This window comes from Ursus arctos, unplaced genomic scaffold, assembly GCF_023065955.2.
Source record: "Ursus arctos isolate Adak ecotype North America unplaced genomic scaffold, UrsArc2.0 scaffold_15, whole genome shotgun sequence".
Classification (NCBI taxonomy): domain Eukaryota; kingdom Metazoa; phylum Chordata; class Mammalia; order Carnivora; family Ursidae; genus Ursus; species Ursus arctos.
Genome location: NW_026622819.1, coordinates 50323442 through 50344817, shown reverse-complemented (window position 1 = coordinate 50344817; position 21376 = coordinate 50323442). Strand labels below are relative to the sequence as shown.

At 35.8% G+C, this 21376-nt stretch overlaps 1 protein-coding gene across 6 annotated transcripts in view; it reads right to left on the bottom strand.

Annotated features, from left to right (window-relative positions):
* The window catches only part of GABRG2 (gamma-aminobutyric acid type A receptor subunit gamma2), a 95990-nt gene extending 82599 nt beyond the window's left edge, over positions 1 to 13391 (bottom strand). For all 6 annotated transcript variants that reach the window (XM_044388488.2, XM_044388489.2, XM_026510918.3 and 3 more), the window contains exon 1: positions 13285 to 13391. In XM_044388488.2, coding sequence (XP_044244423.1) covers positions 13285 to 13391 — 107 coding nt within the window. The remainder of the gene's footprint in view (positions 1 to 13284) is intronic.
* Between the last annotated feature and the right edge of the window lie 7985 nt (positions 13392 to 21376).

Here is a 21376-nt window from a genome sequence, read left to right as displayed (position 1 = left end):
CAATTCAAATTCTTCACTAAGGTGGCAAGACCATGTAATAGGAAGCAGCTTTCTGCCTCCCAAATCCTATATCCTGACTTTTGATCCTTGGTCACTCTCCAGCCATCTGGGCCTTCTTTTAGTTCCTAAATCACACCAAGTTCTTACTCCATTCAGGGCCCTTGCACCTGCTGTTACCTATGATGAGAACAGTCTTCATTTGAATCTTTTCAGGGCCGAATTTTTTTAATATTCATGTTACTTCAACTTCTTACCCATTAGTCAGAATGGCCTTTCCTGACCATGCTACCTAAAGCAATTCTTTTCTTTTCCCCATCACTTTTAATTATTTCTTCAACTTTTATCTCTATTTTAAGTTTGTTTATTGTTTGTCCCTAGACTGCAAGGTCTAAGAGGATTAAGAAGATGGAAGTTTTTCTCACTGTTTCAACTCCAACCCCCACAGTGCCAAACAAGTGTTAGGAATGCAACAGATATTTAATTAAGGCAGGAAGGCAGGAGACAAGGAGGAAGAAATTTGTCCACTTTGCATTTATTTTCATTCCACATTTAACATAGCACTTCAAAGCTCAACGAGAGTCGAATGACATCCCACGTTAGCCTATTTCCAGGAGAAAATGGACAGAATCACATGGATCTATGAGTTTAAAAAATGATTGAGTGTGAAATGTACAGCTGGTTACACAATTTCCTTAAATCAGAGGCAGTAAGTGAAAAATCAATATAAAATAGAACACTGTCTATAAGTCAATTTATAAGAGTATGATTATAATATATAGTATATAGAGTTTTGCTTTAAAAGCACATCTTTATTTTAGAAAATAACTCCCACAAGAGCAACAACTAGGTTTGCCTAATTCAATGCTTTTCAGCCTCCAGCATAGTGCCAGGAACAGAGTGACTAGGAACTAAACAAAAACGTGATTCCCAAAATAAATATGAATTAAGAAGGGCACTATTCAGATCACCTAAACCAGAGTATGTAAGCACTATGTCCAAACTTCTGTCTTATGCCCATTTTTCTGATAAATTTCATTGATACTTAAACATCTACTAAGCAACGGTTTAGGAGATTACTTGGAATCTGAAGTACAAGAATAAAATGAAAATCTCTCCCTCCTTTTGTGATTCTCTAAAAAGTTCACTTTGATACTCATTCAGAGAAATTGAGCTGCATATGGAAATGGTAGCAGGTCTACAAAAAGGAGCTCCCATCATGTGAGACACTGCTAATGGCCTGTTGACCACAAGAGTACTTGAAAAATTGTATGTTTCAAGGAATATTTGATGGCCAACACAGTCCTGGTTTTATGGCACTGAGTTGATTTTATTTGGTGTTTATTTTATTATATAAAAGATTCTGGTGAGGTCACCTGGTATGACTGGAAAGTTTGTTTTGTTTTTCCCTTTCAGTAGGGCTTTATTACTGAATATTTTTTCATGTTTTCAAATATAATAATCAGCTTAGTTAAATATCATTCAATATGACTGCTCCTTTTTATTCATGAAATAGAAAAGATTTATAATAAAAACGTCTCTCAATCCTAAAACATCTCTCTGATGAAAATTCTGTATTGAAGAATTTCAAACAAATTTGAAAATTTTCTAAAGAAAATGGAAGAGAGGTAGGAAGCTCTGAAAGTAGTACCTCAAAAGGAGGTAGGAAAATGAAGCCAGCATTTGAAGGAATCTAATAAAATACAGTGTGACAGTCGAGTTGGGTCCAATGAAGGATCAGGAACTGACACTGGAGGGGTCGTCAGAGATCAGATCATGAAGGACCATATTAGGTCATCACATGCCCAGTTTGCCTGAGAAAGTTCCAATCCTGGGATCCTGACACAAGTATTAATAATTATACCCTCTTTCACTAGAAAAATGTCTCCATTTTGCATAACAAATATATGGTATATTATCTACAAGGCTAGTTAAGACAATTGGATCTTATGGTAGAAGGGGAGTAATTGCAAATATTTAATATGGCAATAAAACAACCATATTTGTATTATAAGAAGTCATTCTGTAGTAAAACTACTTTTATTTGCAGATAACAATATTGTATATAAAAAATCATAAAGGATCTACGAGAACTACCAGAATAAGTTTTAGAACAAACACCACAGGGATATAAAATATACAAAATAAATTGTTTTCTGTAAAATAGTAACAAACATTTAGAAAATAATTTAAAAGCATATAATTTGAAATAAGACACAAAAAACTTAAGAAAAATGTACAAAGTGCCTACATTGAAATACACAATAAAATAGAAAAATTTAAGAACACCTGAACATATGGAAAGATAAACCATGTCCATGGATTGGAAGACTTAACATTGTCAAAATGTCAATAATTTCTAGTTTGATTTATATGCTCAATACCATTTCAATAGACACAGCAAGACATTTTTGTTTTGTTTTGTTTTTGTAGCAGTAGACAAATTTACTGAAAATATGTAAGGATATAAAAGATGTAAAATAGACAAATCAGATCTTGCAAAATAAGAACACCTATGATTGTATTTCCTATTCATTGCCTGGTTTCAAGATTTACTGTAAGGCTACAATGATCAAAGTCACATAGACTGATATACAAATAATCTAGTAGCTCAATGGAATGGAATACAGATTTCAGAAATAGACCTAGACATATGTTAATAACATTTTGACAAAGTTCAAATGAATGTCAAGAGGAAAAAGAAAAGCTCCTCAAAAAATGGGGCTGAAGCAACTAGATAAATGTAGGGGGTAATGAATCTCATTCTCTAACATATTAAATGAAAATAATAAAACACTGAGATGGATACTAGAGCTAAAAGAGAAAGCTGTAAATACAAGCCTCTAGAAAAAATATGAAAAGATTTTTTTGCAATTTGGAGGCGGCAAATGTCTTAAGACAGAAAAAACACTAACCATAATGGAAACAATGACAAATCATACTTTAAAATTAAACATTTTGCTCACCTAAATAAATTAGTAAATAGTAGGGGCAACTGGGTAGCTGTCGGGTGAGTGTTTGACTCTTGATTTCAGCTCAGGTCATGATCTTGAGCCCCAAATCAGGCTCTGTGCTCAGCGGGGAGTCTGCTTGAGATTCTCTCCCTCTCCTTTTGCCCCTCCCCCCTCAAGTAAATGACTATTTTTTAAAAATAGTAAATAATAAACCCAAAGACTGGAAAAATATTTTTACTACCTCTGACAAAGGATTTTTATACAAAATTCATAAAGTACTCCTACAACTCAACAATAAAATCAATCAAAACAAAAAAACCTGAGGTGCACCTGGGTGGTTCAGTTGGAAAGCATCCCACTCTTGATTTAAGCTCAGGTCATGACATCAGGGTTGTGAGATCAAGCCCCACACTGGCTATATGCTAGGCATGGAAGCTGCTTAAGATTCTCTCTCCCTCTCACTCTGCCCCTCCCCTCACCTGTTCACACACAAGAGCCCCCCACAAAAACAAACAAACAAAAAAAAAAACTGAATAGGTACAATTTTACTCCCACTATAATGGTTTAAATCCAAAAGACTTTAGTTCAGTCTCTGCAGTGTCCCCAGTGATCCTTATCTTTCTGGTATTCACACATTCACCTAAACCTTTCCCACTATGTATCAGGATTGTTCTGTGTTACTAATACCACATAGCAGTAGTGATAGTACACAATTACAAGATTTTATTACAAAAGTCTGTGGCTTCTATCTCAAGTGCTCTCTCTCTCTTCCTCCCTCTCTTTGTATCTTTCTTTTCACTCCACCTCTCCATCACCATGGAGTGGCCGCCGGTGAAGGAAATGGAGATTCCTGCCAATATAGTGGTGAGCTTGAGAATGGCTTGTCCAGCACCTTCAGAGAACTAGAACCCTGTTCAACAACTTGATTACAACCTCATGAGAGGTCTTGAACCAGAATCATCCAGCTAAGTCACTCCTGGATTCCTGAGTCTCAGAAGCCTTATAAGATATGGCTTGGCTTTGGGGTTTTTTGGGTTTTTTTTTTTTAATGTTTTGGATAACTAATGCAAACGCAGATAATACCTAAAGTTTTAAGGATTTGCAGCAACTTTAACTGTCATACATTAGAAAACTGTTCTGATAATTTCTTATAAAAATAAATTAATTCTACATCCCAGCAATTCCACCAAGAAAAATGAGAAAAGGGCCAAAGAAACACTTGTACAGTAATGTTCATGTCAGCTTTGTCCAAACTGCCTCAAATTATATGCATCAAGAGGAGAACGGGTAAACATGTTATTATTCATACCGTGGGATTCCCAAAAATAAAAAGGAACTCAATATATGCAACATTATTGTGTGTCAAAAACATTATGTTTAGCAAAAGAAGCTAGACACAAACTGTTAATTTTGTCAATGTAAGCTCTAGAACAGAAAAAAAAATAGTCTTGTGAGAAAAATCACAAGTGAGACTATCAGGAGAAGCGAGGAAAAGGAGACTAGAGAGGTAGTTAACTGGAAACGAACATAAGAAAACCTGCAGGTGTGACAGAAACTAATATATATTGAAAACTCTGTGTGTGTGTGTGTGTGTGTGTGTGTGTATGCATCTGTATATAGAAGCGGTGGTTATACTACTGCATACATTTGAAAAAATTTCATCTAATTATATACCTAAATTCTGAACAGTTTACTACATCTCAATTATGTCTTTATTTAAGAATATATTTGAGGGATGCCTGGGTGGCTCAGTTGGTTAAGCGTCTGCCTTTGGCTCAGGTCATGATCCCAGGGTCCTCCTATGGAGTCCCGAGCTCCTTGCTCAGCGGGGAGCCTGCTTCTCCCTCTGCCTGCCACTCCCTCTTCTCTCTCCCTCTCTCTCTCTGACGAATAAATAAAATCTTAAAAAAAAATATTTGATAGGAGAAATGTCTCTCTGCTGTGTGGTAAATTAATAAGACAGCAAAACCAGCATCAGAAAGGTAATTTCACTGACTGATTTAGTAACCTAGGTGACAGATGATGTTGATTTTAATTCTATGATCAGACCTATTAGGCACAAAGGAAAACGAAGTTAGTCATGACCTTGAATAATAAAATATCAGCTTGGATTGTCTCCTTCCTTTTTACTCTCCAGATTCAACCCATTGCTTCCATTTCAAATCTAATATAGATGTTGCCATTGAGAGTAACAACACAGGTTTGCTCTGAATAATAGGTTGAGTTAATTTTGCTCAGAAACTCAGAGACAGTGGTTTCACACTATCTCTGGAAAAGATCCTTATTTGCATATCATTAAGGATGCCGTCTTGAAGAAGTTCCATGTGTCAGCATTTATTTTCTTATTATACTGGGATCTAATCTACGTGTTAGAAATATTAAGTTTACAATAATGATCCAAAATGAATGACTGGTATAGGGATTCTAAAAACTTAGGTAACTTTCCCCCATTTTCTTATCTTATACAACTCAAGGTAGGGGACTGAAAAATTAGAGAATTTTTATTAAGAAACCCTCTCCTGGGGCACCTGGGTGGCTCAGTCATTAAGCATCTGGCTTCAGCTCGGGTCATGATCCTGGGGTCCTGGGATCAAGCCCCTCATTGGGCTCCCTGCTCAGCGGAAAGCCTGCTTCTCCTTCTCCCACTCCCCCTGCTTGTGTTCCCTCTCTCGCTGTGTCTCTCTCTGTCAAATAAATAAAATCTTAAAAAAAAAAAAAAAGAAAGAAAAGAAAAAAGAAAAAAAGAAACCCTCTCTTGTACTCTCCCAAAATTCTTATTTTAACAGGGGTGGAGAAGATACTTCTGCTTCTAGGACAATCCCCAGGAAATAATGACCTCATAGTAGTAACAAAAACAATAACAACGACAACATATAAGGGATACTTACCATGGGTAAGGCCCTTATCATGTATCCTATCAATTACTACTCAAACTTCTGAAGTATTATTATCTTCCTTTTTATTTTCTTTTTGTATGAAAAGACAAAGGCTATATGAAGGTAACTGAGGGCCAGAACGTAATGTTAGGGATAGGAATTTAAATTCTGGTCAAGTGTGGCTCCATAGCTTATACTCTTTAAGGACCACACTCCACTGTAGGACCTGTTTCTTGGCTTGTTTTTGTAGGCAGCTATAGATGCTAAACTTAGAATGAGATACTGCTCGGAAGATAAAAAGGTTTTTCTTTCTTTCTTTTTTAAAAGATGCCAAATTTCAGGGAAAATAAAACACAATTTTCATTATTTAATTAAAAAATAATTATTAAGCATTTTTAGAGGCAAAGCACTTCTCTAAAAGCCTGGGTTATATAAGTAGACAAAACAGTGTCTCTGCTTTCATCGATCCTGGCTTCTACTGGGAGGAACAGAAAATAAAAAGTAGAAATAATAAACCAGTAAGCAACATAGTATAAAATTATCCACTTAATTACGAAAGCCCAAAGTATAAGGAAGGATAAAACATAGATGAGAATAAGTGAAATCGTTGAGTGTAAGGTTGGATGTTGTTTGGAATATTACACTGAATGTTCAGTATAGGCCTCATTGGGAAGCTAATATTTGAGCAAAGACTTGAAGTGGGTGAATTAGCCAGTGGGTATTTCGGAGAAATACATCGTAGAGGGAACAGAATATTAAATATACTTTCCCTGTTGTTATCATAACCAATGTCTCAGAACAGGGAAAAAAAAACAGGTGAGGAGTGTTAGACTCTAATTTAGTACAAATGTGGAAGGCTGCCAAAAAGAGGCCGAACTTTCTAGAGAAGGCTAAAAACCAGTTGTGGTTTTCTTTTCTTTCATCCACCTTGTCACCACATAATTGAAGTTTAAGGATTCGATTAGAGAGGCATTCTTGTATAAGAAGTTTATTGGCCTATGAGTAGAAAGAGTTGTACAATTTCATATTCCCTCCTCCGACAGATACTTGCACCACCTCTAGCTCAAGACAATTAAAAAAAGAAGTCAAGAAATCCACTCACGGATGTCTACTGTGATGGAAAACTAACAAGCGCAATTGCTATCTTTACCCCAAATAGAAAACTTCCATACCTGCTTCTTAGTGCTCTATGAACACAAAGTAGATAGAGAACCCTTAGGTAAATATGCCCTGTATTCTCTATAATCTGAGCAGTCCAAATGACTACTGTAGCCTGATTCTTTCCTGAAAGAATCTAAAGGTAATAGGCTGGTTTGAATAACACTAATAGTGATTCTGAGAAAGACCTTCACTTCCAGAATCTGACAGACAGTTCTGCTGAGTCCATCCGTCAGTCCGTGCATGCTTCTTTCCTTCCTTCATTCCTTCTCCTAAGCTAAATGGATGTCAAAAAACAGTTACGTTGGAATCATCTTTTAAAAATTGTCTATTTAGTGAAATAATGCTAGCAGAGAATCCAGGTGGATGTATTTTGGAGTGGAGCTGAGGGGTGTCATTCTGACATCAGCCATCATATAGCATGACTCATGTCAGGGAATAGTGCAATGCTGGAGGTCCTCGAAAGTGGAAAGGAGAAAGAGGGCTATCTTCATGGAACCCATCCAACACCCCCATGAAAGAATAACTCAGCATTTAGGTATCTGTCACCCAGATAACACAACTTAAGATCTTTCTGCTCCTTTAATTATCTTCTTTCCCTCCTTCCAATCTCACAAAAAAGTCAAGAGCAACATAATAAGAGAGAAGGAAAGGCCTAACAAAAAAGTATAGAAATAGTGTCAGACTAAAGAAATCTTAGGTTAAGCCTGATCAGAGAATAGAAGAAAAAAATAAAACAAAACTCAATGGGAGATTGAAAGATGAATTTAGATGAGAGTTTAATACCTAAAAATGAGATTATTCTAAACACTCAAATGAATAGAAAATTTATGGGATTTACCCTAGATATTGTCCAAGTATGGGGAAAAGAGATTCAACAGATGAAATTTGAAGAGAAATGTATTTCTAGACTAAACCTAAGTGCAGCATGTTCAATAAATCCGTATCATCTAATAAAAGACATGAAATTGAAGATCTACAGAAATCATTAGAAAAAAATGGAAGATGTAATGGAAGCAACTATACTAAATATTAAAGTAAAAATAATATTACTATTTCAATATCTGGATAGCTCTATCTTCAGTATATGTATATATATTTTAAAGATTTCATTTATTTATTTTAGAGAGAGATAGAGCACAGGCATGCATGCACACACACCCACAGCCCTGAGTGCGGGCAGGGCGCGGAGGTGGCACAGAGGAGGAGGAGAGGAACAGGCGGACTCTGCACTGAGCATGCAGCCCCACGTGGGGCTCAATCTCAGGATCCTGAAATAATGACCTGATCCAAAATCAAGAGTCTGAGGCTTAACTGACTGAGCCACCCAGGCACTCCTATCTGCAATATGTAAATATTTATAGTTGACATTTTTAATCACCTCAATCATACAAGCAACTGCTTGATTAACTTTGGCATGCGATAATATCAAAGTACATAAGCTTTAATTTTAAAGGAATATGAAGTTACAACTAGAAATTGGGGATTCACTTTCTTCTGAGAATATTTGCTTGCACATTCTTATTCTCTCTCTAGTCTCATGAGTTTGATAAGGAAGATAGGATGATAGCTGTAGGAAATGAGATATGGAGAAACTAAGGCACTAGTTCAAGTCTTCTTGAATATTAGTTGTAGAGCAGGATTAAGCCTCTCCTACCCACATTCCTAGGGCAATAATCCAAACTACACAAGTATAACCAGCCCTGTTCTCTCCAAAGGTAAGAAAATACTTGGATTGTTCTGAGATATAAAAAGCCTCTACAGTTGACTTTACTGGGAGGGTTGTTATTCATTTCTCCCATATTCTAGAGAATAAATATCCCTTACAAAAAAATAAAAAGCCTTCTTTAAGTCACACATTAGTGGCTTAGAGTAAAAATAAGATTTAACTCCCAATCATATTAATCCCTATAGTATTATGATAAGAGTGCAAAATATGGTAATAATTCTATATCATTATAAAAATTGTATAACTCTATAGATAAAGTGCCACGTAAACGCTAAATAAGTAGCACTGATATTACACTCTCCACCCATTCATAAGGAAAACCATATGAATACCAAATAACATAATAGTGGGGAAAACAAGAGTGCTTTTTAAGGAAAGATCCTTTATAGTAATTGAAACCCTGCCATGAACTCAAGTTTGGTTGTAGAACCGAAGACTGCGTAGTGAGACAAAAATATATTATCTGTTCCCCTTCAACCACAAGTACGTGTCATTCTAGCAAAGCCTACCTGTATTTAAACTGTGAAAATCCTGTCTTGGAATGGCTAGGAAATTATGACAGTGACAAGAAGCCATAGACCTACTATCATATTTACAACAAAGATTAAGTTAGTCTTAATTGCAATTTGAAAAATTCTTGACATGGAAGCAAATTTTCAAGTGTGTAGAACAGAGACCTCAATCATTAAATAGTCTGTAATTCAATTATTTTGAGAAGTTTATTCTAAATGAAGTCTAAGATATCTGAGAGACATTTCCATAACTACGCTAAAAGCCAATTCTTAAATTCCTGCCTACAATCTAAATGTCTTGTCTAGAGGGTGGTGGGCAGCTGGATTCTGAGAAACACTGGGTGATAATATTTCTTTTCTCCCCCCCACCCCAGGTGGATGTTTACCTCAGGGTAGATTATTTGAAATGCTGTATCTACAACTATGCAATTAAGCATGCTGAGGAAATTATTTTTTTCTAGATAAAACCAAGTGGAGCATTTGGAAAGATAGGACAGAGTCAGGTTGTATGTAGAGATTAATTCTGTTAATTAACAGGGTTAGAGTGAAGAATCACAATATCCCCTCTACATGAAAGAACATAAAAACTATGAAAGAAATTGGTTATGGGATAAAAAACTTTAGCAGCTCACAAGAAAAGTCTCCTGATGAATTTCTGTTCAGGCAACAGCTAAGAACAGAAAATATTTATGAATCTTTAACTCAGTTTTCTTTTTTAAAATTCAGTGCTAGCAAGTGAAAGTAAGGGTTACATTGAGGATCAAAAAGTCAATCAAATTCATCTCCACTCAATCTATCCTTGAAAAAAAAAATTCTTTGTTTTAAAAATCTTTTATTCTAATAGAAATGAAAATACATGTACTTTTAACACTTCCTATTTATTCTGAAAATTTTTCTGTTGTATCTCTATTTCTTCTTGTTAGCATATTTTTACTGACAGAATGTAGTTACATTGAAAGAGTTTATAAAATTGTGAGATTTGTTTTAAAACCTGTATGGATAAATAGTCGTACATGGAATGTATGTAGTTTGTGAATATAATTACACATTCATACGTATATACATATTTTATTTTTTCAGCCTATGTTCCCTCACATGAGTTGCATTTATTAAAGTTCTTTATAGGTATTCCTTATCCTTTAGTGGTTGTATAATATGCCCACTGACATTCAAATAAAAAATTCTATATGTGAAATTGACTCACTATGCTCAGTTGAATAATGAAGTAGCAATAATCAAAGCACTTGTAAATATTAAATTTGGTGAAAAATAAACTTTTGAAAATCAGCAAAGTAAATACCACTTTTCTTCAATGTGTGGTCTAGGGTACTTGTCGAAAATGAATATTCCTGAGTTCCATCTCAGACATAATGATTCAGAATCTTTCAGGAATCTCCATTTTAACAAGTGTTCTGGTGATTCTTTTGATAGCACTATATACGAGATACAGGACAGTTTATATAACTTTGAGGTTCAGAAATTAATATTTCACACATAAGAAGAGATATTAGCTATTAACGTCCTCACTTCAATGGTATATATCTTTCCTTGTTTTACTTTTGTATAAACACAATATAATAAATTTAATCAATTTAGTAAAGGAAAAAAATTATTCGTTGCAGTTATGGAAATGAAAAAGTCAATGAAATGTTTTTTTGAATTCCTCTTCAACTTTCTAGGTGCCTCTACTGCCACTATTTACCCAAAAAGCCTCTTTCAAACTGGCTCCCAGGATCCCACATTTTCCCAGATGATTTTTGTCCTTCTTTAGAATCAGCTTTAGACATCAAAGCTTCTATTTCCATCCAGCCCTATTCAGCCACTCAATTTTTTTTTTTTATGGGATTGCAGCAACTGAAACTCTGATCACATTCTCTGCACTAAACTGCAATGACTCCATTCCCTCTCATTACTGAGAAAACGTGAAAATCCTATTGGAGAGTTTACATGACACATAGATCCCATTATTCAGAACTATTTACAAAACTCACCTAGGCTAGTATGCAAAGAATTAAAAATTAAAATATATCACTAAGTTTTACTTTTTACATAATACTGGAAAAGTCATGTGGCAACGAAAAGACATCTTAAACATGATACCATTATGAATGATAAAATTACATATTTTTCATTAAAACAAGGACACTGGAGATAAATAATAATGTATGCATCTATTTAGCCAAAAAGCTGTTTACTAAGATAGACATGAGTAGGAAGGAAAGACCTATTTCTCTATGCCCTCCCTAAATTTCAATCCACAGGTTTCATAAATGCTAAGAATATGAGAATGATTTTCTATCCATAAGCAACTACCAACTCACTAACTTCTGAAACAAATTAAGAGCTACACATAACATTAAACAGAAAAAATATATGTGCAAATTTTAAATAAACAATGCTTTTCCTAAGATTCCACTCAAATGTACTGCACATGAAACATTTCCAGGTAAAGGCTGTTTCCACTTTTGAGAAAACTATTTAATCTCATACTCTTAATGAAAACACATTCTATTTTAAAGTAAAGGAGAAAGGTATAAAAAGTGCTGAAAGAATTAAGCAGATCCTGTCTCTGCTTAGAAACTCAAAAAAAAAAAAAAGCTTTCACACCTTATTTTCCCTGGGTCTCTTCTTAATCAGAAATCTGCATCTCCTGTTACCTACTCTACAGAATGGAGGACCAGAGAAGGGAACTAGAATTTTTAAAATAAAATAATAGTTTAACCCCTATCCCTTTTATCTCCTTCTGTTACAACTACTACATAAGAGTGTCAGCTCCCATGAAAACCTTAAGGCAATGGCTTGACTTCTTCTATAGCTAGTTTTTTATCTTCTTTTTTGGGGATGGGGTGGGGGGTATGAAAGTAATTCTTCTAGAGTTTATTTCAAAATGACAGTATAGAAGAAAGCAAGAAATGTAAATACTCAACCTCTAACTTGCCACTGGTCTTGGCTGGACATCCCGAGGGACTGTGTCTGTGTGGTGCCACGGGCTGTTTTGTGTAGATAAATAATGACCTATAGGTGGAGGAATATCCCCTGATACTTTTGGTGCAATGAAGTTCAAGAAAATTTAGGTGCAAAACACTTCAGAGCATACACTGGCTCAGGGTTTTGGGGAATTCATCTCCCCCCTTCCCATCTTTTCCATTTAGTGCAGCAAGGCTTTAAGGCATCAGTGCATAACTTGACAATTCTGGCTTAACATTCACCTGGTTCAGCTTATTTTTTCAACCCTGCAGCAAGACCAAGTCTTTTCTAGTCATATACCCTCTATGCATTCATCAACTACATTCTCACCCCATGCCCCCTCCCATCTTCAAGGAGGGGGTAGGGAAATCAGAACAGGGTTCCCAGAGGTCATTAGTGCTCCTTGGCTCCATTGGCCTTCTGCCTGTACTATAGGGATGTTCTGTATAGAATTAGATATCCTATGGGGTTAGATAAGCCTCTTTCCTTTTGGCCCTAACTGAAACTGCTGTCCCTGGTGCTGAACCATGTTTGCCCATCAGGAAACCTGCTGCCAGGTCCAATGGGGCTGAATAGAAAATCTGGCTGACTGATCTAAAGAATGCCCAGGTACAGGAGCAAGCAATACTTTGCTGTACAGGAACAGAAACCCTCACCCCCCCTCACACACACACACACACAAACACACACACATCTCCTGGGTGTTCTCCAGGATCTCATTTGCAGTTTTCTCCTCCAGACCCCCACCCAAAACGCCTCCAACATGGCCTCAAATGCCGGCTTGTATCAGCACAGCCCACTTCGACATTAGATTGCAGTATTATCAAAATGCTACTCCCCAAACACAAAGTCTTTATGACGTTAGCTTTTTCTACTTTAAAACAAAATAAAATCCAATAAAAAATAAATAAATGAAAGTGACCTTCCTCTTTCTTCCCTCTATTTTCTACCCTATATTTTCACATTCCCCTAAATTATAACCCCATATCCTAGACCAGTGTTTAAAATCTGGGTGGTCTCCCTAGTTCCACATCCCCACCCCCTCCCCCACCCCTCCGGAACAAAACAACGCTGAAAACGGCAGATCTTACCCGGGGTAGAGCGATAGCAGGAGCAGAATCCACACCGTCATTTTCTGTGAAAATACAGGAGTCGAGTAGTCTGAGCTTCCTGTGCTCCATATATTTGTCGAACTCATCGCTTTTTTTTTTTTCCTCCTCTGCCTCTAGTCTCTTGGTTGCAGAAGAATCCCTCCCCTTTGTATTATTATTATGCTTATGATCTGATGGTGGCTCCCCCCACCTGCCTCTAGTAGGTCCCGTCACTGGGGAGCTGTATTGCCAACAGCTTTGGGAATTAATATTCAGGGGGCAGAAATAAGATCAGCACAAACGCTTGCAGATACCATCAAAGCGTCAGCTCTGGGAGCGGCTTCCAAGTCTGGGGGAATAATGTATTTGAGGCAGGGGGAGGGTACAGGGAGAGACGCACGCCGAGACAAATAAGGGAGAGAGAGATGCGCGCACACTCTACACATACTCATGACCCTCACGCTCACACATACTCTCCCAGGTCCATCATTTTAGGTCTGTTTATTTGTTTGCTCTGTTTTCTTTTCTTTTTTTTTTTTCTTTTCGAGTGGGAAGGCAGGGCTAGGTGTGTGTGTGTGTGTGTGTGTGTGTGTGTGTGTGTTTAAAAGAAATTTTAAAAAGCTCAAGGAGTCTCTGCGCGATTAACTACCACGCAGATTAACTATGAGGTCAAAGTGGAAGAGATGCTCGCTGCTGCAGCGCGAATTAACACATGCGTGGTGTCTTCCCAGCGCTTTTAAACTCCTTACTGCACACACAAGCATGGAAGGACCGACTTTCATGGGGACAAGAGATGCCTTAACAAGCCAGTAAACTGTATCACCAATGACAGAAGGTTTGTCTCATCAGATCTGCCAAGAATCCTTATTAAAATCATGCAGTCTTAGAAATCATGGTTACACTGTGGGGGGAGGAGGGGCAGACAGTGGGGGAGGAATGACTTTCTCTGTAACATCCTGTAGGGAAACAGATATGATGAATTTTCAATTTGAATGAAAGGAGAAAATATTGATAGAATTAAAAGACATGAAAAAATTCCATGCTCCTCAGGGTTCAGGCCTCCCTTTGCTGTTCCCCATCCCCAGTGAAAATATAAAGACACAAACTACTTGAAGGTTGAAAAATATAATTGCACTGACAGCTGCTGGAGAAGAGAATACAAACCATAAAACAGGGGCTGCTTTTTGAAGAGAGTTGGATGAAGGGGGGATGCTCAAGAGAACATTTAACAATATGAGGAGATTTCTATTTGCTGTGTGAGGATTGACTTTTTTTGTTCTGCTTGGTGACAATCCTGAAAATTTGTGGGGTGGATGAGTCGTGTTAGCATGCTTCCTTCTTGCTTAGAATGTTACCATGGATACTGATACATGGGAGATATCCCTCTGTGCCATCCTAGTTCATCTGCCACTGAGGAAATCCCATTACTCATCATCATAAAGAAGAAAGTGAAAGAGTGTTTCAAGTTTTCTGCAGAATCCAGACCATAGCAAAGATGTACATGGAGAAATACAGGTGAAGAGGACAAATCAGACCCCTTGCTGGTACATAGCAGGGAGTCATTTTCAAACCTGTGCCTTTTCTACAGGAAGAAAGCCTTCCAGGTAGGGAACTTGGGTATGGAGTCCAGGAGGCAAAGAGAACATGAAACCAGTAGGTCCACACTCCATTCACAACCCAAAAAACTGCCCAAGGACAGCAGAATTACTAGCAGCTCCGGCTAATGATGGAAGTTGAGGAGACTCATTCAGACAAGGAAGCAAACAAGGCCAAACAGACACACCTGGAATCCTGCACGCCTTTAAAAATCTGCCTCACTTTACGGCATTTGAACAAAATCCAATCAAAACAACACTATTCACAGGCAGCAGTCAATGGACTTCTTTCTATTGTGATTAAACTAGAGGGAGAACAAATGTAAATCCCTGTCTTTGTAATTCTCTTGCTCCTTGCTGCAGCTGTGAGGAACGTTGACCCTCCTTCATTTACATTTATTTACAAAAAGATGCTGGGTTGTTAATAGCTGTATCTTTGTTTTTAGTGAAGGTATTCTACTGTATTTGTGTAGGCCAAGGCCCAATGCCTACCAAAACCAGGCCAGGGTGATAAATGAAAGAAAAGGGCTATTTTTGAATCAGTAAAGTGGTGGAAACCATACACACTTGCTGAGTGACTACACCCCATCGAATGGAGTTGCCACTGCTCCGTTCCAGTTAGAGTTGCCAGAGTAAATGGGAATAAAATTATGTGAAATATCCTAGTTTATAAAACACAAAGGAGGACACACCAAACACAGGCAGGCCATTAGGTTACAAATACTGTTTCATACCATGTAAAAAGTTGATGTGACAATTCTGTCTTCTACCATACAGCACATCTCCAATTTTGCAACATAAGTTTTTTTTCTCCAAGTTTAGTGACATGCATATTATCCTGGAAGAATGAATGCTATCACATTCACAAAGTAGTAATTCATATACTGATCCCTTACCGGTATCACGATGATCTCCATAAATTCGAATCTATTTTAATAATGGAATACCTCTCCACATATTAAGACAATCCATGGAGGAAATTTTACCGTTTATAGTTATTTGGGTACAATTTTACCTGCACTATTTCTGGCTAGACTGCAGCTTGCCTCTGTGGACCTTTCCTGTCTAGTGGGTGCTCTGAAAAAAATTAATGTATTTTTTAAGGTTTTGCAATACATATTAAATTTACTGGTACTTCTAAGACATCTTATCCACTAATTTTTTTTCTAATTTTTTAAATTTTTTAATTACCTTTTAGTTACATACTTAAGAAAGTATGTTTATAATGCATATTTAAATAACCGTTATGTGGTTATGTATGATGCTTATACTTTCCTTGTAAATAATATATGTATTCATGTGCATGTATTTATATTAAAATTTAAAAATTATTATAAAATAGAAAGGAAAAAACTACCACTTGCATCCTGCCATCCAAGCAAGCCATTCTCAATATGCTGGAGATTCATTTTGCAGTTCTTTTTCCTGAATAAAGTTTTATTTTTACTTTTAATTTGACATATTATTTCTTTTATTATATTATTACTATGCTCAAAAGTGAATTATGAGGTCAAAATTGGATCAGTTTGGTTGTTGATACCAAATCTCTTATCACTTGGGGAATTATAACATATTACTTAGAATCTAGTTCTGATAATGATGAAATTGGCTAGCCATCCTGCATATAATAATTTTAAGTGGTGGACAAAATATAAAATAAACTGTGTAAAGTACTAGAAAACTACCAAAAGTAAGCAGAGAGTGTTGAATATTTGACCACAGAAAGATAAACTGAACTGGAAGAGATGTAAGAGTATGTGGCTTTTCCACTGAGGGCAGTTAAAGGTTGACCAATTTTTCCCTCTTTGCTGTGAACTTGCCTAGTATTAGCAGGGGAAGTCCCAGCTTCCAGCAAAACCCTCAATCCCAGAGGGACAGGATGGCTAGAATCCGAAGGCAGCAATTTTACTGGTTTGAGATTTAAAAGGAGGGTGTGGGGCTGCCAGAGCCTCTCACACTGAGGGCAGAAATCACAGAAAAGAAGTAACAGCAAAGGGAGGTAAGACTCTAAATCTGTATGCAAATTTCCCTTAGATGTTTGTTTTTGGGTGGAAGGGGGAAAAGAAGCCAGGAAGCCTGGAGAAAAGCAAAAACTGAACGACTAAAAAGGCTGAACCAGTATTCCAGCTGCCACTCATCACAGGGGACACCGAGTTTTGAGTCAGAATCCACCAAGTTAGAGGATCATAATAAATACCTTACACTTTCCTTAAAAACCCTAGAAGGACCATAGCCCTTCTCTATTCTAGGACTAAGGCTTTGCTCTAAACCTAAGGACAAAACTGAAACTAACCTGAAACCAGTATAAGCTAATCCGGCACCAGATGACAGTCATTTGCTAATAACTTAACTCCTAAAAAAAAAAAAAATCAACATTCTTTAGAGGATTAAAAATCAGAATGTCAATAATATATAAATTGTATTGATACATGGTAAAATTCTTTAATGCACGGTAAAAAAAAAAAAAAGACACACGAAGCACAGGATAATAGGACACGTATTTTTTAAAAAATAGCATTCAATATAAACCAACAAAACCTGAGATGCAATTAGCAAATAAGGGATATTCAGTCACCTATTTGAAATAGTTCAGTGACTTAAAGGAAAACATGGTTATGATGTTTATGTGGTCAATGAGTGTAGAGTAGGGACTTTCAGCAAAGAAACGGGAACTCTTTAAAAATGGAAAATTCTAGAACTGAAATGTATGACTGCAAGGAAAAGCTTATACATGAGTTTTAATAACAGATGGCAATTGCAGGATAGATGAAATAATCAGTAGACTTGAAGATAAATCAATAAAAATTATCTAACATAAAAATCACAGAAGAATGTTGAAAAAAAAAAACTTAAAAGAGCTACTAAAAACCTGTGTGACAATATCAAGCCTCCTAATGAGGTAGTGTAGAAGGAAAAGAGAGAATAAAGCAGAAACATATTTAAAGTAATAATGGCCAGAAAATTTCCCAAAATCGGTTAAAAATATTACATTAGATCCAAGAAACTCAGTGGACCCCAAGCAGTGTAAATATAATGAAAACTACTTCTGGGAACTTTATAGTCACACATCTAAAAACTAAAGATTAAATGAAAACTTTAAAAATATTCAGAGAATAATGAAAAATTAATTGCTAAAGGCTAACAATGCAATGATGGTTGACTGATCAAAACAATTAAGGCCAGGAAACAGTGGGTGCCATCTTTAAAGTGCTGAAAGAAATGTATACATTGAATTCTATATCTAGTAAATGGATCCTTCAAAATTAGAAGGAAAAAAAAAAGACATTTTCAAATAAATGAAGGCTGAGAGAATCTGTCACCAGCAGAGCTGAGATAGAAATACTAAAGTAAATTGTTCAAGCTGAGGGAAAGTGATACCAAATGGAAACCCAGATCTATACAATTGGAAAGCATTGAACATGGTTAATATTTGAGAGAGAAAAAAAAACACATATTTTAGTGTGTTCCCTTCAAAAGAGACCTGGCTTTTAAGTGCAAATAGTATATCAGCTCTTTTTAGAGTTTATAACACATATATGTGTAGTAACACGAGGTATCCCAGAGCTGGGGTTAAGTTATACTGTTCCAAGTTTCTTCTATTTCATGAAGTCACATAATAGCAACTCTGAATAGACTTTGATAAATTAAAAATGAATATGGCGATCCTTAAAGCACCACTGGAAATAACATAGAAAGGTATAGCTAAAAATCGTTAGAGAAATTAAAACCAAATACTAAAAAATAATTCATAAATGAAAAAGGCATCACGAAAAATTACAGAATGGGGAGAAAACAATGAGCCAAGGATACAAATAGCAAAATGCTGGCTGAAAACAGATTAAATAAAAGGAGTATTAGAAAAGATAAAGCGCCATTTCTTATGACAAAAGGATTGATTCATCAAGAGGACATAAATATTATAAAATTTTACACACCTGATAATAGAGCTTAAAATGAAATGAAGCAAAAACTCATAGTAGAAATAGATTTTCCCACAATCACAGTTGGCAATATTAAAAGTCTTCTGACTTCTCATTCACAGAACACTATACTCAATAATTGCAGAGTAAATTAACAAATGTACATACTTTTCAACTGTTCATAAAATAACCCTCAATAAATTTCAAGTTTTGAAAGCTTACACTGTATATTCTCTTACAACAGAATTCAGTTCAAAATCAATGATAGAAAATTTCCAAAAATTTAAAAAAATTGAACAGTATACTTCTAAATAATTCATAGATCAAAGAGGAAACCACATTTGCCTCAAAACAAATGAAGAAAATACAACATCTCAAAATTTGTTTTGTGGAGCTAAAGCACGACTTGGAGGAAAATTTTTAACTGTCAATATATAGAGAAGAAAAATTAAAATCAATTATCTAAGCTTCTGGCTTTAAAAGCTAGAAGAAGAATTGAATTAATGAGCTCTACATATACGTAGTCATTTGATTTTCAATAAAAGTGAGGCATTTCAAAGGGGACAGCTTAGTATTTTAAAATGGTGATGTTGGACCAGATAGGTAAATTTTATTTTATTATTTTCTAAGCAGGCTCCATACCCAACATGGGGATTGAACTCACGACCCTAAAGTTAAGAGTCACATGCTATACTGACTGAGCCAGCCAGCACCCCTAAAATAGGCAATTTAAAAAACAAACAAACAAAAAAGCAACCAAAAAACCTTTGTCTTTTATTCCATCGTACATGCAAAAGCTAAAAATTACAGGTTTTGGAAAGAAACACTATCATCACGACTTTGGGGTAAGCAAAAATTCCTTAGAGAAGGTATAAAAATTTAGCATAAACTATGACATTGATAAATTGGGACTTCTGTTCATCAAAAGATTCTACTAAAAATAATGAAAATGCAAGTCGCACACAGGGAGAAAATATTAACAATGAAAATATCCAGTAAAAAACTTGTATCCAGCATACATAAAGAAATCCTACATCTAATTAGAGAAAATGCCAACAACCTAATAAAAATGGTCAAAATACTTGAATAGACATTTAAGGGAAAAATGTGTATCTAGTAAGTACATGAAAAGGTTCTCATTGTCAGCATTCATCAACAAAATATGAACTGAAACCACAATACCTCTTCATATTAACAAAACTGGCAATACCAAATTTTTGAGCATAGAGAGCAGCTAAAATTCCTACATTTTCTGATGAGAATGTAAAATGGTACAACCATTTGCAAAAGATCTTGGCAGTTTCTTACAATGTTAAATATTCACTTGCCATATGACAAAATGATTCCACATCAAGGTATTTATCAAAGAAAAATAAAATGTGTGTTCCCCACCCCTCCAACCAAAAAAAGCCCTGTACAAGAAGGCAGTAGAAGATTTGTTAGATTTGGAGCAATCCAAATATCAATAGGAGAATGGATAATCAGATTCCATGCCATATTTATAAAAGGAAAAATGCATTATTTAGCGATATTCTCAAGAGTAACTGATTTACATACACGTAAATATCTATACACACACACGTTATACATATATGCATTCAAGAACATAGTTGAATGTCAAAAGTATTATGTTAAGCAAAAGCCATAAATAAATAAATAAATAAATAAATAAATAAATGAGTCCAGTTGTATGATCTCCAAGGGCAGCAAAAGAAGTCTATGTGACTAAAACCAGAATGGAGCTTCCCTAGAATAGATACGAATTGACGGGTTGAGGCACAGGAGAGATTTCTGGGATGAAGGCAATATTCTCTATCTCGATTAGGAAAGTTATTAACCATAGGCTTAACTACTGATAAAACATCAAAGTTACACTAAGATCTAACCATTTCACTGTATATTAATTTCACTTTAATATATTAAATTTTATTGATAAAATTAATAGCATCCTTATCAATAAGCATAATTTGCGTCAGGCCCAGTGCTGTGTGACAGGCGTTATTTTATCCTCCTTGAAAAACTACGAGGCAGGTACAATTCCCTTGCAATTTCCACATGGAAAGATTAAAGTTTAGGGAGGTTAAATTATTGCCCGAGATAACCCACAGAGTTACTATAGAGTTCATGGCAGAGCAGATTTAAACACAGGCAATATGATTTAAGAAAACTGAACTCTTAAGCATGAGTATACAGTTTCTGAGTAACATGATGGTGGTTTGAAAGAGTTATTGTCTTCTCTAATTATGAGCTGTAAGAAAACTTTAGAGGCAACATGATATAATACAAAGAACAGAGTCCAGCGTCAGGTTCTGTCATGAACTCTGTGACTTCAGGAAAATTACTTCATTTCCTCAGGATTTATTTTCTCATCAATAAAATGAGGGATGATACAAGTGATACAGATGGATCCTTTTGGTTCTAACATTCAGTGACCTATAATTCCAATAGCATTTTAAGGGTAGTGGAGTGGATGCAGTACCTATAGTTCCTCCAAATAGGTGAGCCCCTTTCAGTACAGCGTGACATTAACAGGGTTGATGTCTATGTTATTGCCCCCTTGGCTTGGTTATCTCAACC